Source organism: Carettochelys insculpta, chromosome 2, assembly GCF_033958435.1.
Source record: "Carettochelys insculpta isolate YL-2023 chromosome 2, ASM3395843v1, whole genome shotgun sequence".
Lineage (NCBI taxonomy): Eukaryota > Metazoa > Chordata > Testudines > Carettochelyidae > Carettochelys > Carettochelys insculpta.
Genome location: NC_134138.1, coordinates 275,568,319 through 275,594,673, shown reverse-complemented (window position 1 = coordinate 275,594,673; position 26,355 = coordinate 275,568,319). Strand labels below are relative to the sequence as shown.

Here is a 26,355-nt window from a genome sequence, read left to right as displayed (position 1 = left end):
TTTAAAGCTGGAAGCAGCCATCTCACTCCAAAGTGATGTTATTTGAGCGTCTGAATGAAGAGATTAATTTCACTTTCAACCCACTTTAAACAAGTTAGCATCACAAGTAAAGCTAATAAATACTTCAACAAAATGTTTATTTTAAAATACTAAAGCTTTTACTATTTATAACTGGTTGGAAATTGACTTACAACTTTTTCCACTTCGCTTCCCAGTGTCACAAAATGACATGTTTAGCAAGGAGTTTATCTCCAGCACTAGACCTAAAAACACCCTTTAGCCATTAAAAACCACATTTTGCAATATTACTGATGAGGAGAAATGCTTTTTTGTCCTGTTTGGCTATGTGCATAAAGCTCTTTTCAGTTAACTAAATAAATGTTTAAGAAATCCAACAGAAAGGAAATTCACTCTGATTAAAGTGAAAACTTGCAATACATCACTAAGCACTACTGCAGGACTAACAAACATAGAGGTTATGTCTACCCAACAGAAATCTTTTGAAAGATGACCTTCTTTTGAAAGAGTGAATCTACATGCGAAAAAGCAGACTGAAAGAGTGATCAACTCTTTCAAAAGAGCGATCAACTCTTTCAAAAGAGCATTCACAGCCTCCACTCTTTCGAAAGAACGGGCCAGGGATCAAGAAAATCAGGCCCCATGAGGACAGCTCTTTAGGGGGAAAAAAAGGGGGCTGCAGAGTGTCTACACACATCTTCTTTCGAAAAAAGCTTTTGAAAGGGGGTGCTCCTCCTGAAATGAGAAAAGGAAGAACAATTTCAAAAGGAGTACCACATTCCTACGATTTACTTCCAAAAGAACACTGTGTGTAGATGCTCCTCAGGACTTTTCAAAAGAGCCCCCTTTCGAAAAAGTCTTTTGAAAGAATTTGCTAGTGTAGATGTGGCCAGAGTGTTTACATTAAATAGTTTTCATGGTTTGGTTTGGTTTTAGTGTTAGTCCTTCTTTCCAAGGGAAAAATAATCGATTGCTTTTAAGAGCATTTATAACAGTACTAGAAGGTGCAATCTCAACTTTTTGCTGAGCTTGATATTGATTTAATGGCTCCGATACAATTTTTGAAGTATAATCCTATTTAAAATACTTCCATTTAAATTATAAGTGGCAAAAAAACCTACGTTTCGTTTCCAGTATCTTTGCTTTAATAAGAATATGAGGCTGCGTCTATACTAGACATTGCAGTCGACTGCTGATAAGTCGATTTTAACAAGGCCAATCGCATAGCTAAAAATTGACTTGTCAGAGGTCGACTGCTATGGCGGTCTACATAGAAGAAGGTCAACAGGAGCTTCCTTAATCCCCATTGCTCACAAGGAGTTCTAGGGTCAACTTTGACCCTGGAAAGTGCCATTTTGCCCATGCGCAAAACAAAAATATGGAAGATCGACCCTGACCAGGTTGCGCTTGCACAGTAGTGTAGCTGTGGACAGATTTCCATTTTGCAAGACAGCAAGATTCGAGGTACACTACTCGCGTGGTTCTGGATATATGAAAGGCCAAGTCTATGTTAAGAAACTAGGTCGGTATAACTACGTAGTTTAGGGACGTGAAATACAAATTCTTGAGTGGTGCAGTTAAAGCTACCTAGCAGCGTAGACAGTGCTAAATTGATGGGGAATTCTCCCACTGACTAGCAACTGCCCCTCCAGGAGCTGGGATTACACATGTTGATGACACAGGGTATTTGCATTTGGGGTACAGGCAAGGTCTTAGCCTTTTCATTATCCAGAAAATGTTTCTAGACACCGGGTACTAATACACACTAGTAGAGATACACTTTGTATCTGGTTTACAGCAACTAGCTAATGCACGCATCTGACTAAGTGGATCTTTGCCCACAAAAGCTTATGCTCCAATAAATATATTCGTCTAAGGCCCCACATGACTTCTTGTTGGTTTTGCGGTTACAGACTAACACAGCTACCCCTCTGATACTTAACTACTAACTTTTGACAGGTAAATGTCAAGAGAGGAAGGACGATACCAATCTAAGGCAAAAGATTGTGACTCAGGAAATAAGAAAATGTTTATCCTAAATTCTATTCCTGACTCTGCCAGACTGCCTGAGTCACTTTGGAAAACCCTCTTCACTGCATGAAGCCTTCAGGCTCATTTTCACTGCAGCAGTTAGTTCAAGTTAGCATACCCAAGTAACTCCACCTCAGCTAGGTGCTTGAGTGAGGCTGGGCCTACACTATAGACTTGTACTGGTAAAATTACATCACTCAGGGATGTAAAAAATCTAATCTTCTCAGCAGCGTACTTACACCAACCTAACCCCGCATGCAGACAGCACTATAGTGGCAGGCAGCCTCCTCCTGTCCACAAAGTTACTGCATCTCACGCAGGCAGAAAAGGTTATCCTGTCAGTGCAGGAGTGTCTTCACTTAAGCACTACAGCTGCATCGGCACCAATGCAGCTTTTTAAATGCTTACCTGCCCTGACAGCGTGACCACACTAGGAAAAAAACATTGGCACTATGCAGTGTGATTTGATTAGCAGCACAGACTGAGTCAGCTAATCCAACTACTCTGCTACCGAGGAGTTCTAACTAGGGGCTATGCTCCATATTTATTAAGAGCTCCAGTATTAGTGGCATTCAAGCTTCAATCAGCATCTCAATGGACTAGCTAGCTTGAATTTACAGCACAACTTCATTTGATCACTTGACTAGTTTGTGTGGATGGTGGTCATTTAGGGGTAGAACATTGCCATCTAATAATACAGTAAAGAGGACCTCTGAGCTCCTTATGTATCAATTAGGGCTAATGTTACTTGCCTTCCTTATACACCTGGGTAGGATAAATTCAGTGACGTTTGTGATGCTCACCTACTATACTGGTAAGAGCCACAGATAAGTCTAAACCCTTATTGTATGCTCTTATTCATGCATTGCTGTCACATATTTGTGGACCACAAAACCTACACTGGGTTTATGATTGGGTTTATAGAAAAAAGTGCAGAAAACACTACTCAGAAGAAATCAGAGGAAAAAAAAGTCTTGTGGTAAGAAAATTAAAATGCTAATAAGTCGGTGCTAGCCTGTTTTTTGCACCAAGTTGTGGAATAATGTCCTTTGAAAAAATTAACAAAAGGGTGAGATGAACATCCGAAATGGCTCAGACACGACACAGAGAAATCACAAGCTTGCAGAGATGAAATTGTTTAAGTATATCAGAAGCAGGATGCCTGTAAGAATTCTATGTCTAGTGGCCACCAGGGAACAAAGGGTGTTGCTGTGAAGCAAGAGGACACTACAGAGAAGCTAGATGACTCCTGTGCCCTCTCTCTCTGTTACCAAGGATACTGCCGAGATGCAATGCCAGGCTTATTCTTCTATCCCTCTTCATGCTGGAAGGGGTGTTAGGTTTATGGACCGATTTATGTAGATCCAGGAGCAGCAACTGCAGTAGCAGCTGTGATATGGCTAGACAGGGTAGCTGGGTACCCTGCCAATAATTTCAGCACTTCCCACCACTACTTTGTTGCCCAGAGGAAGCTCATTTACATGGGTCGTGTATGGGAAAGGGTTAGTCTATACTGTATGTTATACTAAAACCCATAGATTTCAAAGGGAACTAAACATAGCAAGAGTTGTAAGACAGTGGTCCTCTTGACACTTAACACAAAAAGCTTTTGAGAAACATAGGAATAGGGTAGGATAACCACAAAAAAATCTAAGACTTTTAGTGTGTCTAAAATAGAAATAGCCTAAAATAAAGACCAAAGATTTAGGTTAAATCTAAAAGCTAGATTCTCCTAGCCTCACAACCCATTAGGCCAATTAAATACTCGAATCTGCCAAGGGAGGTTACTGATACAGCCCTGCAAATCCACCACCAGACTACTTTATATCCTTTGATACCTGCACCCATGGATGCAGTTGTATTGCTTACCATCTTAACAGATCCACATTTTTGTATTCACATGAGGCGTTAGTTACTGAAATGTGGTTTCTACATATCTTTTAGAGCTACATAGAAATGTTACAGGCAGGAGAGCAGACCTGATGGGGAATCTAATGATCTAATCTGATATGAGGTTCCAGGGACTTCTTCCCCGGCCTACGTGTCAGGATCCACCAGATTTTGAAAGTCGAGTGATCTGAGAAGCAGACACATGTTACATGAAGGGATGAATCAAAATTGGTCTATGGAAACAACGTGGAGATCAAATGAGATGCAAACCAGACAGAATACCAGTGAACGGCTGATTTTATTTTTTGAAATGGAAGTGTCTAACTTGCATATACATAATGATTAAATCAATGAAAGTGCTATAACAATGTCCAAAAGTTTTTCTACCCTCTTTCAGAACAATTTTTGTTTAACAGGATACATAGAAAATTAAATGAAAAAAGATTAACCTTAATGGTCTAATTTAAACTAAAGAAAAACACAAGTTAAGACCGTCAGTCAGTCCTTAAACCACCCTATTGGGTCTAGGCAAGGCAGCATATTTTAGAGCAATCTGCAGATCTAAGGAAAAGTACCCAATTTAATGGAATTTCCTTTCAGTGTCTCACTAAGGTGAAGTTTAATTTTTTCCCAATTAGCAGGACAGAATGTACATGAAGGGAGGACATTGGACAATTAAGACAATGAATATGAAGCTAAGAAACAACAGGGAAAGAGTAGAACTCAACAAACCAAGGAAGAAGGCTGGTCTAGCATCATGAATGTGGACAAGCAAATATTACTATACGGGGAGAATAGTAAAAAGATAATCATGCATCCCCATAAGTATCTCAGCACGCAGGATATACTGCAGCAGAGCAACTGCTCATTGGACTCTATTTTGGAGCTTTTTCCATCTTCTACAAATAAATTGCACTGCAGTTTGTGCAACCATAAAAATAACATGGCCACTTCTTTAGAAGGTGTACCATACTTGGCAAGATTTGCAAGTGAAGTGGGGGGGTGGGGGGGAAAAGAAAATCACCAGTCAGTCCAACTTCTTAAAGATCTGTCTGTGCCTAATTACAAGTTCAAAAATAAGAAGCAACTTAAATTTCACCAGCAATATTTGGCCTCTGCTTTCTGCTCTTCAGTGTTAAAACAAAGTTAGCAGATGCCATGCAGAGGACCATCACAAAATTCAGGACAAATGTGCTTATAGAATTTCACTAACAAATGTAGTGCATGACACTGCATTTATCATTTCTATTTCTGTCCCTCTCTTCTGCCTTTTGTTTTTCTTCTCTCTACTTTGGTTGGCTTAATGTCTAAGCCTCTCTCATTGAAAACATTTATTTCTTTTACAGCCACTGAATCAAATCTAGTTACTGTTCTGGTCTCTTCTCCCCTTGTGTATCCTCTCCTCACTGAGACTTTCTGCATTCCCCTTTTCCTCGCACAGCTCTCCCTTTTTACCTCTAGGTCATTCTGTGGACACCTCGGGCCACAAAGCTACAAAGACAGGGAGGGGTAAAGGAATATGGAAGGAGGTTTGGTCAATGAAGGCTCAATAAATGTGAAGACAGCTGAGGTACACTCTCCAGTAAGCAGCTACTGTATTTTTCTATGATTATATGTAACTCATTTTTTTCTTAATTTGAAGCTGGTATCTGTATAAAGTGCAGGACAGTCACCCTGGGAGGTGGAGTTCGTTATCTACTGAATTGGTATGGCCTGAAGAACCGTACTGTAAAGCTTCTCAAACAACCCTCTACAGGTGTGCCTCTAGCTATGACCTGGAAAGACCATTTACAGGGTCAAGAGGATGGATTCAGGCTGCACAAACCAGTCAGTCAATCTTTCCCGTCTCTGCTCCAGCTTCTAAAAAAGTCATGCTATTTGGAATTTGCTTCTTGAATGGATGGGGGATCTTTTATGCTGACACTGGGGAGACAGCCTGCAACAGAGACCAAATCCATCTCCCCAGGCCAAACTCAGACAATTACTTAATCGTTGCTGACATCTGAAACACTTTCAACTGTGATTCGGAGTTCTAGGTTAACTTAACTTTTAGTAAACCCATAAGATATCCATTCAGAACGGCACTCGGAAAAGTGATATAAAAATCAGTACTCTGTAACTTAAGGACATGTTCTAGGAAGCCTAATAGCTATAACTTAATGGTTTTGACCTGTCACCAAGAAGGTTATATGAGATCATCTGCACACCCTAAAGTGTTGCAAAGAAAGATGCCAAAAGCTTAGTGCCACCAACCCTACAGAAGGGCATATATGTAGCTAACTTGGAGAAGTGATTTACTGCAACACCACAAACTGAGCTGCCGTTGGCAATTCTGTTAAAGCAACTAAAATTTTGTCTGTAAAGCCTTCCAAGATTATTTGTATGAAAGAACCTATATCAAGCTAAATTGAAACTAATACTTTAGGCAGCCAAGTTCAAGCCCAGGCACAAGCAGCCTCAACTAAGAATCCTCAACAGCTCCACCGTCATTTCAAAATATCAACCCTGTTAAAATGACATACTAATATTAAATATGTTTCATAAGCCAAAGATTGAGGAAGATGATCAAGATCAAAAGAACCTGCTGAGGAAAGCTCAGCCCTCTCTTATGTATTACTGTGATCCTCCTAATATCACGAGTTTTTGCCAAATGTGCATCAGTGTGAAAACACTGCATACGTTAGGGTTAATGGTAAAGAACATTAATGCTCTCATATACTACTTGGTGAACAGCACAAGCCATCACACCAAACAGCATTCGTAATAAATGTCACTAGGTACTCTCTCTCCCACGGAGGCCTTACCTGTTTCCTTTGAATGCTCTCATACAGCAGCACAGTCCAGGTTCTTGCGCAAGCTAAAGAGCATAGAAGTATTGCATTTAACCACCACCGACTACCTGCTATGTGTTCACTGACTCTTATGATGTAGAGTACGTTTTCAGCATTGGGAGAGACATGCACCACTTCCTCTTTCAACGGGAACTGTGTGCAAAAGCCTATGCTGAAAATTTACCCCACTGGATATTGTGAATGTGTATGTTGCAATGAAATATGTATTGTCAGCCAATAGTCCTTGTGGGTTCAGAAATCAAAATGTATAAGGCCCTGCAACCCACAACAGCTGTCCTGTGTATAGAGGTATATAAAAAGATAGCTCACTTAATCCTTTCATGCCAGGAGAAGGGATTTTCCCGGAGCGACGTCCATTGCCGGCAATGGACGCACCAAAATAACGTCGGCATCAATGAGTTAACCACCTCTGTCCTCTTTTCACCTATTATATTTCTCATGCATCATCCAGCTTCCCAACCATCTTCCTGTGTCTTCACAGTATGCACGCTATGTTCTCTCCCTTCTTCAGCACGTAGTTGAAAATGGAGTTGAGAAAAGGAGACACATGGTCAGCTGGTGATGTTAACAAGCTCCTTGCTGCCCTGAGAAGCTAGATGGAAATGGTTGAAATTACAAGGGGGTCATCATCAAGATCGGGGAGGACATAGTGTAAGTTACGAGATTTCATAACCTCCCGCCCACCCCACCTATGACACTATTATTGCAGATGATTCAGGTTCCACAAGTTGGCGGGAAATTTTAAAAAAAACAGTTTTACAGAGCTTGGAAGCACATGAAAAATTCACCTTGCTGTCCTCCTGCTTTGGTGACAGGATAAAATTGATGGGAAGACATGCCCAGCTCCCACAGAAAGTCTAAAATGATCAGGAAATAGGCTAACTATGCACCCTCCTTTGACCTAAAACACTGGGCTCTACTAGGTGCCTGATGGCCTTCCTATAACTTAGAAGTCTTAAGATTTCTTAGCCATTTCAAGGCGCTACCATTGCGGAACTATAGTACCCTGCCTGACAGTTAGCTCAAAAGACAATATTCAATACCTTTAACAGGTGAAAGTCGGACAGAAGCAGTTAACTCTTTTAGTGCCATGATAAAATACAGGACAGAATGTATTCAGAGGGACACCACAGTTCCCCAAGAACATTTGGTAGGATAAAAAGGTTCCCACAGACTTAAGACTTGATTCTCTTGTCAGATACATGGTACGTTATAATTAAAAGGCAAAACCAGCTCTTGGGGAAATATACCCATGTACCCAAGATCAGAACTTGAAACCATGTTACAGAGGGTTAACAGTGTCCTCAAGTTTATATTAGGCAAGTTGCAACAAGGCAGACCCCATAGGGAGGAAGTGAATCCATATCTCAAATGGCAACTTTGATGGCTAATGATTCCAGAGCTGACCACGGGCTTGAGCCAGTGGGTTTAGGTAGCTGAACTCAGGGCCACTCCAAATTCAACAATAACTGCACAAGTGCTGGGAGTCAGAGTTAAAATGACACTGTCAGGTCAAATCTGGACACGAAACAAGGTTTTATGAAATGTAACACAACAGAACCCAAGACTTTCTTTGAAAATTTAATTTTTTAAAAACCATTCCCCTGTAGTTTTTGACATTCAAAGAACACAGCACGAGATCCAGAAAATTAAAGAGAAAATAAACAAAGCGGAAGCTGAACAGTCTACAACTGTCCAAAGTGAGAAAAATTCAAGAACAAAGCAGCACAAAATGAAGAATTTGTTAAACTTTTCAGTTTTAGTAATACCTTATATCAATTACATAAGGAAAATGTGTTTTGTTTTTATATATATTTAACCTGACAGTGTCCCTTTAAGTGAAGAAATCTTGAATCCCTGCTTAATTAAACAAACGGCAGACAAAAGCTGTTAATAGATATAATTGATATGCTGTGGATACACTGAATTAAAAGGGGAGTGGGGAATATATACAAGCTTATTTCCATATATGAACATATCTTAGTGTAGAATTTAATAATACAATTGTAAGTCAAAACTCTGTAAATGCACACACATTACAGATTCTTTTGAGCAACAAACAGATAGGGTAAGAATTTCTCTTTCCTACCAAAAATGGGTATTTTTATAACTGGTAACATTGGTGGCTATGGAAGCTAATGTAGAGACATGGGAAATAAAATCTCATGAAGTCAGGCCTTAACTGATCTCCAACAAAGACCAAGGAGGAATATCCTTGTCCAGGTTCAGCACTGCTCAATGAGGTGCGTTATCAATTCTCTCTACTAGACTCTTCTGAAACATCAAGAACTGGTCACATTAAAGGGGAAAAAATATTAGTCACCTAATAAATTTATTTTGTTAGTCTTTAAATTGGTACATGACTGCTGGTTTGTTTTGCTAAATACAGACTAACATGGCTACCTGTCTGTTACTATTACTGCAGGTATTATGGTGTGATAGGAACAAACACTACAAGAGAACTTATAATTAAAAAGAAGGCTACTTGTACCTTAACTAACCTTAGCCAAGCATAACCCCTTTTGGAAGCACAAGAAAATTTCAGGCCTGCCTTTTCTGTCTCTCCCACCAGAGAGGTGAAACTAAAGAGTGTCCGTCCCCCTGGCTCCCGACATTACTTATTTCTGTTATCCCGGCTGGGAAACATGAGGGACAAGTGTATGCCTAAACCTCACAAATCCTCCATTCAGCACCTGCCCACTTCAAAAGCAATTCTTTCACTGTGGTGCAGCAGCCTGTAACATCTCTGCTGGTCCCAGTGAAATGCCACTTTCGAATTTTAAGCTGAACATTCACCCTTCCATTCCTGCAAGGCGCATTTTATGAAGATGGTGGATAAAGTGAAAATTTTCACTATATCATCGAGAGCTTTAGGACAAAATTGAGTGTTTTAAAATTTTCAAGTGTCTGACAGCTAGGACTCACTGGGTCCCAATACACCAGAGTAGGTTGCTTTGGTAGAGATTTACTACTAGAGGAGTTCCCTTGGTTACTCAGAGAAGAGGTCAGCCTGATGCTGGAAGAAGGAAGCAACATGCCAGACACTATCTCCCTCACATACCAAGACAATGCTACAGGGAAGGAACTGTGATTGCAAAGAGCCTCTGCAGGTCACAGCCCCCTCTGCCCAGTGGCAGGTTTCAAAGATTCAGATAAGAATTAAGACTTTTGGAGGTTTAGCTGATCTGAACATTAAACTCCAAATCTTCAGAAGTTATTGTAACACTAGCAATGTCATCAATGGAAGAGACTATTACCAGAAGACAATCTCCTAATACTACATAAAATTGCAGTGGAAAAGCAAACATTTATAGGGCAGGCGACAGACAGTCCTGAGATAACTGAAATTAAATCTAGATCAGACATTTGGTATAAAATTCAGATGTATGCCGAGGCTTTTGAGACAGAATTGTTCACTGTTCTGTTATCACCCTACTATTCTCTGCCTGGTTTAGAGCACAGACCTGCAGGTTAATTCTAGCCAAGCAAAGATCAAACCTTCAACAAACAGCTTTATAAAAAATAACCTAAACTGAACTGGATGAATACGCCACCATCTCAGTGGTCAAGCTGACCTGATTCACTTTGAGCCCTGGACAACACATCACCATCTAGAAAAGTAGCATAAATCCCGTAGGGTATAAACTGCAAAGAGAATTCACAAAGCCTTTGAAGGTGTGTTTTTGGACGAAAAAACCTCACTTAAGCAAGGCTTACCTATTAGTCTGGCAAAAAGCATTTGCAAACAAGGCAAAAACAGACTTGTTTAGATTCAACTGCAAACAACAACATTTCTCCTTTTATAATGCAGCTGTTCAGCTGTAGTGAGCTACTGTTCCTCTTACCTTCAATTCTTTCCAGCTGTCCAGAAGCTTGGTTGCCAAGTCACTCATATCCACTATTTTGTCAGTCTGTTCTTGGCTCCTCTCACTCTCTGCATCAGACACACCCTCCTCTTCATCTTGAGATGGTGTTTCCATTGCGATGGGCTCTTCTAACTTTGTGCTGTTGTTCTCTTTGGCCTCTGCTTCAGGCTCAGCCTCCAGCTCAGTAACCTGAGGTTTGCTGCTGTCCATGGGTACATCAATGGCAGCTTTGAGTTCTTGTTGCTGCTGCTCTTCTGCCACCTCTGCAGACATGCTGTCCAGTTGGTCCAGGTCTTCTTTGCCCTCCTTTCCCTCCAGCTCACTGGTGGTATCAGAGATTGCACTGTCCATACTGTTTTCACTTATAATTTTGAGTCTTCGAAAGATCAGCTTCTTTGGGGTCTCTGTGTCGACTTCTGTGCTCTGCTTGATGGAAGGATCTGGCGTGTTGAGTGGTGTATGAGCCCGTGATGTGTTCTCGCTGGAATAACCATCCCCCTCACTGAGCTGTGGGACAACAGTCTTGGTCTGAGCCCAGCGCTGGATAATTGGAAGGACCTTGCTTTCCTCCAACATGTTTTTATTAGGTATGGGCAAGAGCTCCAGAGTCTTCATAATCTGGTTACAGAAACAAAACCACAGAAGTTACATTTAAAACTTCCACTTAGTGCTAAGGTTGTGGGGTTTTTGTTTTGTCTTTTTTAGGGGTAGAGGGAGCTTAACACTCGTAACTTGGGAGTAGCAATTTCTTCCTAGAGGGGCTGAGTTCTTTAGCATGTGACATAATTGTATGCATACTGACACAAGTCAGCAGAAAAGCACCTGTTGTAGGACATGACCTGGGATAATGGACTTCTGATAGCACATAAATATATGGTGGAAAAAAAATGAGTACACGTGTTCAGGACACAACTGGAATGAGTTCAAAGGGTTTAGAGACTTACAGCCGACCATGCATATCTTCAGTTTGCACGTAAACAAACCCCCGCATAGAACAGTTCATATAAAGGAGGTGTTGACTACTTATAGTGTTAACTTTTTAAGTTGGCCTTGGGAACTAAAATCCCTTTTTTTAAATGTTAAGTTACTCGCTCTCTAAATTGGCTTTGATTGCATTGTAACTACTATGCATCAAGCTCAATCCATTTTACTTAAAGAGAAAATTAAGGGGTGACTTCATTATGGTCTATAAGTATTTACAAGAACAAATATTTAATAAAAGGCTCTTCAATCTAGCAGTGAATGATAATACAAAATCAGACTGGAAAAAGAGGCATACGCAATTTTATCAATGGGAATACCAAAGGCCCTGGTGGAGTCTTTCACTGACAAATCTTAAATCACAATTTGGCATTTTTCTAAAAGATCTACTGTAGGAACTTCTGAAGGCAGTTCTCTGGTCTCTGTTATGCACGAGGTCAGATCAGATTACCACAGGAGTCTCTTCTGGCCTTGGAACTGGTGCATTATATTTTTGTTCTCACACAACCGGAATCTCTCTTCTCGGTCATTACTACAGCTGCTCTGAAAGCTTCATATATCTGGCAGTGCTGAGGCAGTTACTGACCTCTAGCTGGAGCTTCAGATTGTTCGCAGTATTTCCCCTTCCATCGCCCAGCTCAGCCATCCAGATCCAGAGGAGAGACAAGCCATGACATTCCAGGAAGGATTTCAGGCAGGTTTGCGAGACTGTGTTCTAGATGAGGCAAAGTTACAGAGAGTCCATTGAAACAGGCAGCAGGTTCCTCAGAGGCTCAAGCCTAGTTTCCACATGCTGTCACTGCCAGCTACTGAACTACACACATTATCATCAAAACTCGATGCCGCTAAAAATGTAAACAAAACAGGGAGCCAAGACTAGACACATGCCAATATCTAATGGCATCACCAAGAGCTGAAGTAACTTTGAAGTGAACAGGAACAGCTGTTTGCAATGCAATAATGCATGCAGAATAAAATAAGCCACTCTGGCACCCAGCTGATATTACAACATAAAAACTTAACAGGAGGTTAAAGTGAGTACATAACTGGCAGCAACTAAAAATCTTTCCCCTTAAGTCAGAGGCAACAATTCAGGATGGTTCTAGAAAGGAATTGCAAAAAAATTGATTCTAAGATGTTCAGGTTACTCCTCTACATTGCAATTTCCTTTTAAGCTATATTTTATCAGATATCTTGGTATATTGGTGAAAAGTATTCTAATCTCAGAAAAATTAATCACTGCGTTTGGATGACTTAGTCAAAATGACCCTTTTTAAACCCTTCACATCTAAAAGGGACCCTGCACGTCACCATTCTAACCCTCCAGAAGGCAAAACTGGAGCTACAAAGGGCCTAAAAATTCTTCCGTATGGCTGCAAACTTACCCCTTTTCCACACTCAGTAAAGTACTTCTTCCTTCCAGTTTAGGTATCGGAACAACTGTAAAACTCATTTTCTCCTTTTTCTTTCATAGCCTTTAAACACATGCTTCAAAACAAAAATATTTCCACATAGTTTTACTTCTCTTCCCCTTCAGTAAGGTTGGGATCTCCTCACCTGTATGAGTTTGAGACAGGTGAGTTTCTGCTCCAAAGTTTCAATCCGAACCATCAACCGGGATAAACTGAGAACTTGGTTCTTATCCGAAAGTCCTTCTCCATTCTCCAGCAGTGCTTCCAACTCCCCATCCACCTGTCACGTCAAAGAAAAATGATTACAGAACTCACAAAAACACTCTACTGGATTCACAAGATACCATTCAACCAATTGTTAAGAGAATTTGGTCTATGGCTTTGAGGTTCTGGAAGAAGCCTCTCCCACGACCAAATCTCATACACTGAAAGGGCGCGGGGGGGGGAAAAAAAGATCTAGTTTTAGATGTATTTAATTTGTATTCTTTTTTATTTGCTGCCCTATCATTATCCTCTGACTCTTTCAATTATTTATCAAATAAAGAAGACTTGGAATATAATATGTAAATATTTCACATGCTGTGCTTCTCTCTCACATTAGTGGTTTATATCAGTAAAAAAAAGGGGAGGGGAGTTGAAAATCTGATTGCCTTCTTGGGCACAAAATGGCTATGTCTACACTAGAGAGATCTTTCGAAAGAAGCCCTTCTGGAAGATCTCTTCTGACAGAGTTTCTTTCGAAAGAGTACATCCACATACAAAAGAGTGATCTGCTCTTTTGAAAGAGAGCGTCCAGACTGCTCCTGCTCTTTTGAAAGAGCACGCCAGGGATCGAAGAGTCAGGTGCAATGAAAACTGCTCTTTCGAAAGAAGCGTCCTGTGGAGCATCTACACACGTTTTCTTTCTAAAGAAGCTTTTTAAAGAAGGCATCCCTGAAACGGGAGTGGAGGAGCGCTTTCCAAAGGAGCGCCACATTCTTTCGATTTACTTCCAAAAGAATGCTTTGTGTGTAGACATTCCACAGAACCTTTCAAAAGAGCCCTCTTCTTTCAAAAAAAAATCATTTGAAAGAACTTGCTAGTGTACATGTAGCCACTGCGTGCAACACAGGGGAATCTTCCATCTAAAACTTGAAGGTTTACTTTTTTTCCCCCCCCACCTGTTCCTATCTTATGCATAGCTTATATGCTTACTTGTGTATATTTATAATACATGCAGAGAGCTCTGTCAACAGTGGAGCTGGGATAGTTGCCCAGGAGCCTGCGACTCCTGGCTGCTTTGAACTGATGCCCTAGTACCGCTCTTCACATTCTGTGAGACTCTAATGGCTGGAAAGGGAGGCATGCTGCTGTCGGGGCAGTGCAGGGGGCTGGCTGCCCCCAGTCCCACCCCTTGTGCCTGAGGCCCCACTCCTTCCAAAGCCAAGCCCCTCCCACATGTTACCCTTGGGCCCATGGTGGATTTTTGGTCTTACTATATGTAGAATGCTCTGCAAAGCAAAGTCTGGGTATATTATTTGCTGGTATTTTTCCAGTTTTGAATTTACACTTTTATATATGAAAACAGGAACTGCTATTAAAAACACGGCTCATGATGTGTCAGCAAAAGTCTACATTACATTTATAACCCCATAAAACAAAGGGTTGTCTATAGCCAAGCTATACTGTGGGGGCAGTAGTAAGGAAATGTTCACAATAAAGCTTGTAAAAACAGAAAAAAAAAGTTACTTATCGCAAATATTCATATGCTAATACAGCAGTCATTAGCATTTAAAGTCCACTTTGTAGATGGTGAAGAAATGTGGAATTTGACCAGTCGTCTTAAGCAGGTAGAATACCAAACACTTGGCTTGCTCTGTGCTAAAGGCAGCTATGTCCCTAAAGGAAAGCCCTCAAGTAAATTTGAGCCATAGGAAGACAGATGTCTTGTCTTAAATTAATTTGGTTGCATTCTTTGATCCAAGGATCTAAGGACCAGTATATTTGTTCTCAAGATCAAAGGGCTTTTACTTCTAATGATACATTCTCTAATGTAGAGAACTGCAATATTCCGTGAATATCTAAAATGAAGTTTGTTTGAAAAAAAAAAAAAAAATCACCGCATCATTCACACACAATATGTAACCTGTTTATAGGAAAATAAGTAGGAAACCACTTTGCTGGGGAAACTTGAAAATAAGGTCAATTTTAAGACCATTTTGGACCACCAGAACAGATGTATGGTCAATAAAAAGGAAGCTGCTAGTTTCAGAAGTCAGTCTGCCTCTAAATGGATAGGTAAATGTAAAAGCAGTTTTCAAGAGAAGTAACTAGCATTCCCATAAGCAAAAACCAGCTACATTTTATAGACAGTGAAAGGGGTCCTTCCAATTTCTAAGACAAAACTTGAGATCAGAAGGTAGAGGGTGGTTTTTTGTTGTTTTTTTTTTTAAATTTTGCATCTCACGGAAAGTTTTCTGCAGGACTTACCATTGCCATTGTAAGTTCATCACTAAAACCCAATCAAAGGATTGAATTCAAATAAATACTTCAATCAAGATTATTTGGATGAAATGGCAGAAGGTTAGAAAGCTAGGAAGGGCTCTATTCTGTATAAATTAAATGTGGAACAGCAAATACAACAATTAAAATTATATCTGCTTTGACATCAATGTATGTTCACATGGCTCTCCTGCAACTCTTGCCTTTAAGCCAAGTCAAATGCAGTTCAAACACACCACATCTTCAGTGTTCGCTGCAGGAAAGCGAGGAAGGGCTGCACTGGTTTAAACACTTCAACTTGGAGGTGGTGCTTGAACCAATAGTCATTTCCTGCAGCAGATGAGCCCAGAAACCGGAGTGTGAGATTTGAATTTGCAATCATCTTGGCTGAGAAACAAGAAACCTTACAGAGGTCATGTGAGTGTACTTTGATTTTCATATATATCATTCTGCCCCATGATGGCCTTAAGCGTGCTGCATCTGCTTGTGTTTTTACAGCCATGTAGAACGTTTTTGCCATTGGCAATATTCTGATTATTCCTTTCATTCACACTAAGCATTTTTTGATCTCAGAGAATTATCGTGTTCTTAAAGTGGTCTTTTGAGACTTCAATTAAAATCACCACCTCCTTAGGTTCCCCTTTATGGAAAGCAAACTGTACAAAGCAAACAAGAAAGGGACTAACTCACCGAGTCTTTCTTACGAGAACGTTCCTTTTTCATTTTTCCTCCTGCTGCTCGGATGCTGACCCTGTTCTCTCCTCCTAGATAACCACGGCAGTTAGCTGAGCCACAGAAGCATTTCTGAGCCTCTTTGCTGTTCAAGGGACACGCATGACAATCAAGTTAGTATGTAGAAGTTAGTGACAGATTCATGGAACTCTACATAGGGTTGTTTTCCTAACTACTAAATGCATTTTAATTTTACAGTCCAGGATGAACAGTTACTGTGTGGTACAAACACTTTCTTCCATCCTTCCATGAAGCTGTTATTTTGAATGGCTGCTGAAGAGCTATTGGAAAAAAAGTTAAGCAAACGTTCTGAACGCAGCTCTGTTTGTCATGTGATTCAAATGTGACTTTGTATTTTTTCCTCCATTTTCTTCTAAAAATTAAAATCTGCCACATACAACATATAAAATAAATGGATTCTTAACAGAATGTTTCACACAGGTTCCCTCTGGCATCTCAAAGTAGTCAATAGGGTTATAAACCTCTGTATATGGTAGGTCCTTTCAGTTTTGGCTGATGCAATCCCTCACACTAAAACAAACTTCTATTTCATTACGGTTAGTGTATTTCCCATATCTCCTTAACAGAAGTATGATGAACACTTACCAAAACAACTCTGGGCTGTGTGTCAAGATCTAACAAACAAAGCACGAGTTCATTCACTGTCCTGGCTATTTTAGTGGACTATGAAGGCTTTTATTTTTCTACCTGTTTCACAGATTGTGAGGTCACAGAGGCAGAGCCTGTTCTGTTTTGCTCCTTTATACACTGCTTAGCATAAATGGAGCCTGATCCCTGACTACAGCAATGCCTGCAAGCCCTAACATAAACATTATGAGACACTGTACAGCTAAAGCTGTCATGGCAGTACTGTTCTATAATCCATTTTGCAAACTAACTTGCTTAATACTTTACTATACTGTACAAATCAAGGATGGCCTGATTGGTACCACACTATACTGAACACCCACTGACCGCTATACTTACCTACACCCTTCTAGCTTCCATCCTGCACACATAACTAGATCCATTGTTTACAGTCAAGCCCTTAGGTACAATCACATTTGCTCTGATCCTACTGACAGGCCAAAAACTACAAGATCTTTACCAAATATTCATAAACCTGAATTATCCACCAGGAGAAACAAAAAAATACAGGGCCAGACGAATACCCAGAGACCAGCTACTCCAAGATAGGCCCAAAAAAGCCAAGAACAGAACACCACTGGTCATCGCCTACAGCCCCCATCTCAAACCACTGCAACGAATTATTAAAGACCTACAACCTATCCTTAATCAGGATGTCACACTCCAGAAGGCCCTAGGCGACAGGCCTGTTCTCTCCTACAGACAGCCTCCCAACCTTATGAGGATTCTCACCAACAGCCACAGTCTATACCACAGGAACACCAATCCTGAGACTTTTGCTTGCAACAAAGCCCGCAGCCAGCTTTGTCCACATATTTTTTCTGGAGATGCCATCAATGGACCTAACCAGGTTATTCACAGAATCATGGGCACAGTCTCATGTTCCTCAACTAACATCATATATGCTATCATGTGCCAACAATACCCAGATGCTTTGTATATTTGGACAGACTTCAAACTCTCTTAGACAAAGACTTAATGGCACAAAAACAAAAACACTCTTGATCCACAAACCTGTGGGCCATTCTGTTAACAACTCAAGAATTTGCGTCTTACTGAAGAGAAATTTTCACAACACTCTTCAAAGAGAGGATGCTGAACTCTTTTATATTCAATTTCAACACATTAACGTGATTTGAACACAGACTGGAATTTTCTGGGTCACTATAGGAGCTCGTTTGCATACTTGGCTTAATCTAATTCTTGCCCCCCCCCACCCATCTACTCCCTGATTTGCTCACCTTGATAATTTTTCTTCTGATTTGTCCACCTTGATTACTGTTTTTGGTTCTCTGTGCCTCAAATATTGAGTCTGTTCTGGTATGGCTATGGTCTGAACAAGTGGGTCTGTCCCACAAAAGCTCACCTCAAACTATTTTGTTAGTCTTTAAAGTGCTACTTGACTGCTTTTTTGTTTTGATAGTATATAGATTAGCTTTCTCTCTGTTACTATTCAAATTCCATGTAACAGTGACAAGTTTTGGGGACTGTCTGGGTTTCCAGTCTGGTTTTATGGAAATAAACGTTATAGTTCAGCTTCTATTTTGAGTGCAAAGTTGTTTATATTTTTTAGCATAGACTAACACAGTCATACTGGACTTCACTATCACTTATGTGATGGAGCCTGGTGCCAGAATATGAGACACATCAAGGGGTTACCAGAACAATGGGATTGCTAAAAAGACGACCTAGGAGGGAAGCTGGTTGTGGGGGAAAAGCAGGACATAGAAGCAGGCAGGCAGAGAGGGAACTTCACCACAGGATCAGGACTTTGAAGCCAGACAGCATATCACCTGACAGTGGAGTCTGAAACTTTAGTTAAGGGCAGGGTCTGCCCCAGGACACTCTCTCGCAGTGGGGATCACCACGAGGAAACGGAAGGCTTGAATGGAGAACACACACACACTGGGCTAAAGGGCACACAGAAGGCGTGAGCCTACTCTCAGTGGAGCGGGGAAGCATACAGCATGTGCACATAGCTCTGTAAATCTCGTGCTGTGTACGTGAAATGTTCATGCGTTTAAAAGGTTCCTTTGAAAAGTTTCAGTATTCCTTTATCTGCCATGTGTCCCTGAAAAGTTAAAGTGCACATCAGACTATATATGAATGTGTTTATGGGGACATATATAAACCTCTGAACTCATCCGAGGGGTTCATCCCTGCTCTCGGGTCCCAGGGCAGCCAAGCAAGGAGTATTTATGCCCTTCACCACAGGTGAAGCAAGGTGGGTGCCTTGCACCCTAAGAGTAAGACTGAAACCAGTGCTACACAGTGTGTGGATGCTGCCCAGACCCAGTGGGCTTGTGGGACCCAGTTTGAGTAAAGGACAGCAGAATAGTTAGTGACGGTCCATTAGGGGACTCAACGTGAGCTGTAACAGTTTGTCCGGAAAAAAAATGAAGAGTTTTGACTAGTTTGAAATAATCTGCATATGAAATAAGATGAACTTTTAGAATGAGGAGTGCATGTATTTCCTTAACTTCAGAAACTTTTTCCTATGTGTAATATTCTGCATGTTCATCCATGTAGTACGTCAAGCTTCAAGAGACCATAGAAAGTTATGGTGAGGATATTTGTTACACGTCCAAGCGAGTTAGTCTCTTCATAATAGTTTGCATTCTTCACACAAATTATTAATTTTTTCCAGCCACAGAAACCTTCCTGTATTTTCACTGGGAGAGCAGTTTATAAAATTAATGGTACATTTAAAAATATTAATTCAAATTAATGCATCATGGGAGTCAGAGTATATGTTGGATCAAATGTGGAAAGAAGCAGGAATGCTTGAAGATCCAATGTCCCAGAAGGTGGACAGACCTCACATGTAGAGCCTTGTCCACATACAAAATTGGTATCCATATCTGCAGCTGCAAAAATGATCTGTGGATATCTGCAAATTTGCTGGGTTCTAGATAGAAAATTTGTATACACAACTGTGTATGTATCCGCAAAAATAAAGAGAAGTTACTCACCGTAGTAACGGTGGTTCTTCGAGATGTGTCCCCGTGGGTGCTCCACAATAGGTGACAGACTTGCCCGGCGCCGCAGATCGGATCTTCCAAGCAGTTTCTGCCGGACCGCACATGCGCCAGCGCGCGTCGCTCCCTTGCGCGCTCCTGGCCATGTGCGCGATCCGGTCCCCGCCAGTTCCTCGACCAACCGCCTCGGGTGACCCTGCAAAACACTAACAGAGATCCGAAGCGGGGAGGATGGGCGGGTAGTGGAGCACCCACGGGGACACATCTCGAAGAACCACCGTTACTACGGTGAGTAACTTCTCTTTCTTCTTCGAGTGTCCCTGTGGGTGCTCCACAATAGGTGACTACCCAGCAGTAACCCAAGATAGGAGGTGGGTAATTGGATTATGTGCAGCTTGTCCCCGAGAGGACCGCTGCAGAGAGACGGGTATCCTCTTGGAATACCCTGTGAAGGGCGTAATTTTTGGCGAAGGTGTCGTAGGATGACCAGGTCGCCGCTCTGCAAATGTCTTTTAACGCAACGCCCTTGAAAAAGGCTGTTGATGCCGCCACCGCCCTGGTGGAATGAGCCCTGGGAGTGGCCGATACAGGAGTCTTTTTGAGCTCGTAGCACATTTTTATGCAGGATACAATGTGCTTTGAGATTCTCTGCGATGAGAGACCTTCTCCTTTCGATTTGGGAGCAAGGGAGACTAGGAGTCTATCCGTTTTCCGGAAGGACTTGGTCCTGTCTACGTAGAAGGCTAGCACCCTCCTCACGTCCAGGAGGTGTAGGCGCGCCTCTTCGTTGGAGTTATGAGGCTTTGGATAAAACGAGGGTAGAACAATAGGTTCGTTGATGTGAAACTCGGAGGAAACCTTGGGAACAAAGGCTGGATGCAGCCGTATGGTTACCGCCTCCTTGGAAAAAACAGTGCAGGGTGGCGTTGCCATGACTGCCGTGAGCTCGCTCACCCTATGAGCTGACGTAATTGCAAGAAGAAAGGTCGTCTTTATTGTAAGGAGGCGGAGGGGAACCGTGGCCAAGGGCTCGAACGGTGGTCCCATCAGTGTGGTAAGCACCAGGTCCAAGTTCCACGAAGGTGGAATCGGTTTCCGAGGGGGGTAGAGGTTTACCAACCCTTTGAGGAACCTGGTAACCATAGGGTGGGTGAACACCGTGTGCCCTTCCTCCTCATGTCTGAACGCCGAGATGGCGGCAAGGTGGACCTTTAACGAGGATAGCGAGAGTCCTCCTCTCGAGGTCCAGTAAATACTCTAGAATTGTAGGTATAGGCACCGAAAGGGGGGCCAGTTGTTTGGTAGAACACCAGGCCGTGAAGCAAGTCCATTTTTGTTTGTAGGTCTTCCTAGTGGAAGTCCTCCTGCTACTTTCTAGGACTTGCTGTACTTCCATTGTGCATGTGCTCTCTAGGGAGCTGAGCCATGGATTAGCCACGCTTGCAGTCGCAGGCTTTGGGGGTGCGGATGCACTATGGACCCCTGGGCTTGCGTGAGCAGATCCGGCGCCACCGGAAGAGGCATCGGTGGACGGTCCGACATGCGCAGGAGTAGGGGGAACCATTGTTGGCAATCCCACGTTGGGACTATCAGGATCATCCGGGCCCTTTCCCTCCTGGCTTTTTGCAAGACTTTGTGGATCAGCACTGTGGGAGGAAACACGTAAAGCAGGGGGCCCCCCCACTGGATCGCGAACACGTCCCCCAGGGACCCCCAGCCCAGTCCTGCTCTGGAGCAGAATCGTGGGCACTGCTTGTTGTGCTGAGTGGCAAACAGATCTATTTGGGGAAACCCCCATGCGTGGAAAATCGGCCGTAGCAGATCGGGACGAATCTCCCACTCGTGTGTGAGTGCAAAACGCCTGCTCAGCTGGTCTGCCTTCACGTTGTGCGCACCCGGCAAGTATGAGGCTTTCAAGATTATATCGTGGGCGATGCACCAGTTCCATAAGCGGATTGCTTCCGCGCATAAGGCACGGGATCGAGCTCCTCCTTGCCTGTTTATATAAAACATGGTGGAGGTATTGTCTGTACTGATCCCGACGACTTTGCCTTGTATGTGGTCTCGAAAGTGTTTGCAGGCGTTGAACACTGCTCTGAGCTCCAGTACATTGATGTGTAGTGACTGTTCCGTGGGTGACCACAGTCCTTGAGTCACCTCTTCGCCCATGTGCGCTCCCCACCCTATGAGGGAGGCATCTGTGGTGAGGAAAACCGATATTTGAGGTTGGTGGAAGGGTACCCCTGTTAGCAAGTTCCTGGGGTTTACCCACCATTGCAGGGATTTGCGCACCCCGGGTGTGGGCGACACCGCCCTGTGAACGGTGTGTACTGCCGGTTTGTATACGCTCGCCAGCCAGTGCTGCATGCTGCGCATGTGCAAGCTGGCGTTCTGTACCACAAACGTCGCCGCTGCCATGTGGCCCAGCAGCTGCAAGCACGTCAAGACCGGCACCATAGGGCTGAAGGTGATGACTTGCACGAGGGAACCGATGGCTCGAGAGCGAGCCTCTGGTAGGTATACTCTCGCCGTGATCGAGTTTATGCGAGCCCCTGTGAACTCTATGTCCTGTGTGGGGTCTATTTTTGATTTTGCCAGATTGATAACCAGGCCAAGTGAGGAGAACGTGTTTGCTGTGACGCGTATCATGCGGAGAACCTCCCCCTTCGAGGCCCCTTTGAGCAGGCAGTCGTCCAGATACGGGAAAATAAATACCCCCTGTCTGTGCAGGTAGGCTGACACCACTGCCAAGGTCTTGGTCAAGACTCTGGGGGCCGAGGAGAGGCCAAACGGTAGGACTTTGTATTGGAAGTGTTCGTTGCCTACCATGAACCGGAGAAATCGCCGGTGAGCCGGATGGATGGTTATGTGGAAGTACGTGTCTTGTAAATCCAGGGCTGCGAACCAATCTCCATCGTCCAGTGCTGTAAGGATGGAGGCAATCATGATCATCCGAAAACATTGTTTGCGCAGATACCTGTTGAGGCCGCGAAGGTCTAAGATGGGCCTCCAGCCTCCTGTCTTTTTCTCCGTTAGGAAATACCGGGAGTAAAACCCTTTTCCTTGCAGTTGCTCCGGCACCCTTTCCACCGCCCCTATGAGCACGAGATGGGCCACCTCCTGCCTGAGCCTGGCTACATGGGAGGCCTCCTGGAGGTGGGGCTTGGGCGGAGGTCGCGATGGTGGGAGCAACTGCAAGGGGATGGCGTACCCCGTGGCTATGATCTCCAGCACCCATTTGTCTGTGGTGATCCTTTGCCACTGATCGTAGAATGGTTGGAGGCGATGGTGAAATAGCCGCTTCGGATGACCTTGTGCGATGGTAGTGATGGCGCAGCCCTGGATCTGTTTGTCAAACTTGTGGCCTTTGGCCCCGCCCCGAGGACGCACGGCCCTGTTGTGAGCGTCGCCTGGGAGTTCTGTACTGCTGGTGCTGCTGATGCCGCCCTTGCTCGTAACCCCTGTGATACTGGGGGCGCTGTTGCTGGTACTGGTACCGCCTTTGCTGAGGGTAGTACCTTTTCTTTGTGTATGGAGGGGTGTAAATCCCCAGGGTCCTGAGTGTGGCTCTTGAATCTTTACTGGAATGAAGGACCGAGTCAGTTGATTCGGCAAACAGCTTCTGCGAGTCGAAGGGAAGGTCAACTATCTTTGCCTGCAGATCACTCGGTATACCCGAGGTCTGGAGCCAGGACTCCCGTCGCATCACCACTGCTGTTGCTGTGGAATGTGCTGCTGTGTCTGCAACATCCAAAGCAATCTGAACTCCCATCCTCGCAGCTGCGTAGCCTTCTTGCACTATGGCCTTGAGGACTGGCTTTTTGTCCTCTGGAAGCGAGTCCATGAGGGAGGTTAACCTAGAATAGTTGTCAAAATTATGGTTCGCCAAGTGTGCTGCGTAATTTGCCATTCGCAACGTTAGAGTAGAGGAGGAGTAGACCTTTCTGCCGAACAGCTCTAGCTTCTTGGCATCTTTGTCCGTTCCCCCTGTTTTAAATTGAGATGTTTTTGATCTTTGTTGCGAGGACTCCACCACCAAGGAGTTTGGCTGTGGGTGGCTAAACAGGAACTCCATGCCCTTCGCCGGCACGAAGTATTTCTTATCCGCTCTCTTTTGGACAGGCGGAATAGTTGCAGGGGTCTGCCATATGGTAGTGGCGGACTCTAAGATCGCTTCATCAAGTGGTATTGCTACTCTGGAGGAGGCTGGAGGTCTCAAATTTTTGAGGAGCTTATGGTGTTTCTCTTGCACCTCTGCTGTCTGGATGCCTTGCGTGAAGGCCACCCTCTTAAACAGCTCCTGAAACTGTTTGAGATCGTCCGTAGGATGGACATCCCCCAGGGCCGTGGCCTCGTCTGGGGAGGAGAGCGAGGAACCGCTGGGGTATGTCTCTCTGGACCCTTCCGGTTCCTGCTGGTGATGGTACACCCTCTCGCTGGAGGTTTGCGAGGGAAAATCTCGGGGTTCCATGACCAGTCCCCCCTGAGATGCTTGAGTCTCTGTCCCCGATCGCGATTGCCCTCGGGGGTACGAGGTAGTGTGTGGGGATCTTTCCCTAGTAGATTGCCGATGGTGTCCGTGCCCCACGTAGTAGGGGCGACCATGGCAGTATAGGCACTGTTCCTGGGAAGGTGACCTTGACCATTCCCTTGGTGCGTACCCTCTGCGTCTGGGGGAGGGAGATCGTCGAGACACTGGAGAGAGCGATTTTGCATAATAGTCCAGCGGTTCAAATCCCAGGAAGGGTGAAGGTGGTGCCAGCCATGGTGAGGCTGGTTGTAAAAATGGAGAAGGCGGCTCCGGGTAGGCTAGGGGGGACCCCTGCCTTCTGGTTGGAGTCTGCAACATAAGCGGAGGGCTGTGAGAAAGCAGCTCCACAGCCCTGTCCGGAGAGGGGCTGCAGTGCCTCCTCTTGTGAGCAGCCTTCCCCCTCCCTGGAGGAGGTAACTCCGCCCCCTGACGCGCGGGGGATCCCAGCCCCATCGGCACCGTGCTAGGCACGCTCGAAGGCGGTGCCGCACGTGCGGTGTCCTTCTGCGCCTGCAGGCTACGTGCCTGCGCGCCCTGCACCGCCGGTTCCCTGGGGGTCGGTGCCGCTGTCTGCGGTGCCGCCGGTACCGGCGTTTGCTTAGCCGCCGCCCTGCCTGCGGTGCGGGGCGGCTGGCTGATTATCGGAGGCTGAGCCGTTTCCACGTGGCTCTCCGTGCCGCCGCCGATCAGCTGTTGCTGCGGCTGGGGGCTGCTTGCTCCTCCTGTCCCGCTCACTGTTGCTGCCGGCAGGGATCGGGCCAGAGAAACTTTCCTCCGTTTTTGCGCTGATGGAGTGAGGGAGGCAGCTTTCCTTTTAAGGGCCCCGGAGGGTCCCTCCTGCTGCAGCCGCTCCGGCACGTCTGGCTGGAGGGCCTTGTCAAGAAGCAGCATTTTGATCCGCATCTCCCTGTCCCTCCGTGCTCTGGTTGTTAATTTAGCACAGAAGGCGCATTTCTGTGCCACATGGGACTCCCCCAGGCACCTTATGCATAGACTGTGCCCATCGGACACTGGCATCGCCTCTCGGCAGGACTCACATTTTTTAAAGCCTGAAGAGGACATTGTTGGTGAGTCTTTGAGTTTTTAAGTGGGTACTTAGCACCTTCTTTGTGCTGTTTTCCCTGTCCGATGGCCTGCCTCAGCAGGAGGGCTGATGGCCCTAGCTCCTGGCCTCCGGCCTTTGTTACTGGGACTGGGCTGAGCTGTCCCTCTCGTAGCTTGTTTGTTGTTGTTTGTTTTTTTTTTTTTTACAAAATAACAACCGGCTAACTTATAGTAGCCTAAGTAACTGAAAAACTTCAAAGAAAAAACAGATAAAGTCGTTGAATACGCTATTTGGCCTTAGCCTAGTCGGATTCAGTCTGCAGCCGACGGCGGTTAAGAGGAACTGGCGGGGACCGGATCGCGCACATGGCCAGGAGCGCGCAAGGGAGCGGCGCGCGCCGGCGCATGCGCGGTCCGGCAGAAACTGCTTGGAAGATCCGATCTGCGGCGCCGGGCAAGCCCGTCACCTATTGTGGAGCACCCACGGGGACACTCGAAGAAGCCGCCAAAGATATCCCTATCCACATCTGCAGATGTGGATACTCACAGCTATAAAGTGGAAATCTATGGATTTTTCAGGGCTCTATTCGCACGGTCTGATTTCACAAGTTTGGCAAGGTTCGTGCTTGCTTACTACTATGAATGGGAGACCACATGAAAATACTTGCAAGTTTTGGAACAGGTGTTTTTTTAATAAAGACTAGCAATTATTTTCATCCCTCAAATTCTAAATAGATAGTGCCTTCTGACATAGAATGGTGTCATACAAAAAAGGAAGAGATTATTCATTAAACAAATGGCAAGATGTTTTAAAACAGTATTAGTAGGAATTCTTCATTGGACTACAAATTGCTCTATAATTCAACTCTGTTCATGTTAGAGAATGTGTCA

The 26,355-nt window shown here is 44.1% G+C and overlaps 1 protein-coding gene across 3 annotated transcripts in view; it reads right to left on the bottom strand.

Annotated features, from left to right (window-relative positions):
- Positions 1–26,355, bottom strand: part of SETD2 (SET domain containing 2, histone lysine methyltransferase) — a 169,561-nt gene that overhangs the window by 75,666 nt on the left and 67,540 nt on the right. For 2 of the 3 annotated variants that reach the window (XM_074985253.1, XM_074985254.1), the window contains exons 9-12: positions 16,222–16,348; positions 13,196–13,330; positions 12,225–12,353; positions 10,637–11,275 (exon numbers count right to left, since the gene is read on the bottom strand). In XM_074985253.1, the coding sequence (XP_074841354.1) occupies positions 10,637–11,275; positions 12,225–12,353; positions 13,196–13,330; positions 16,222–16,348 (1,030 nt within the window). Of the gene's footprint in view, positions 1–7,215; positions 7,384–10,636; positions 11,276–12,224; positions 12,354–13,195; positions 13,331–16,221; positions 16,349–26,355 lie in introns of all 3 variants that reach the window. The other variant, XR_012644108.1, reaches the window with a different exon arrangement.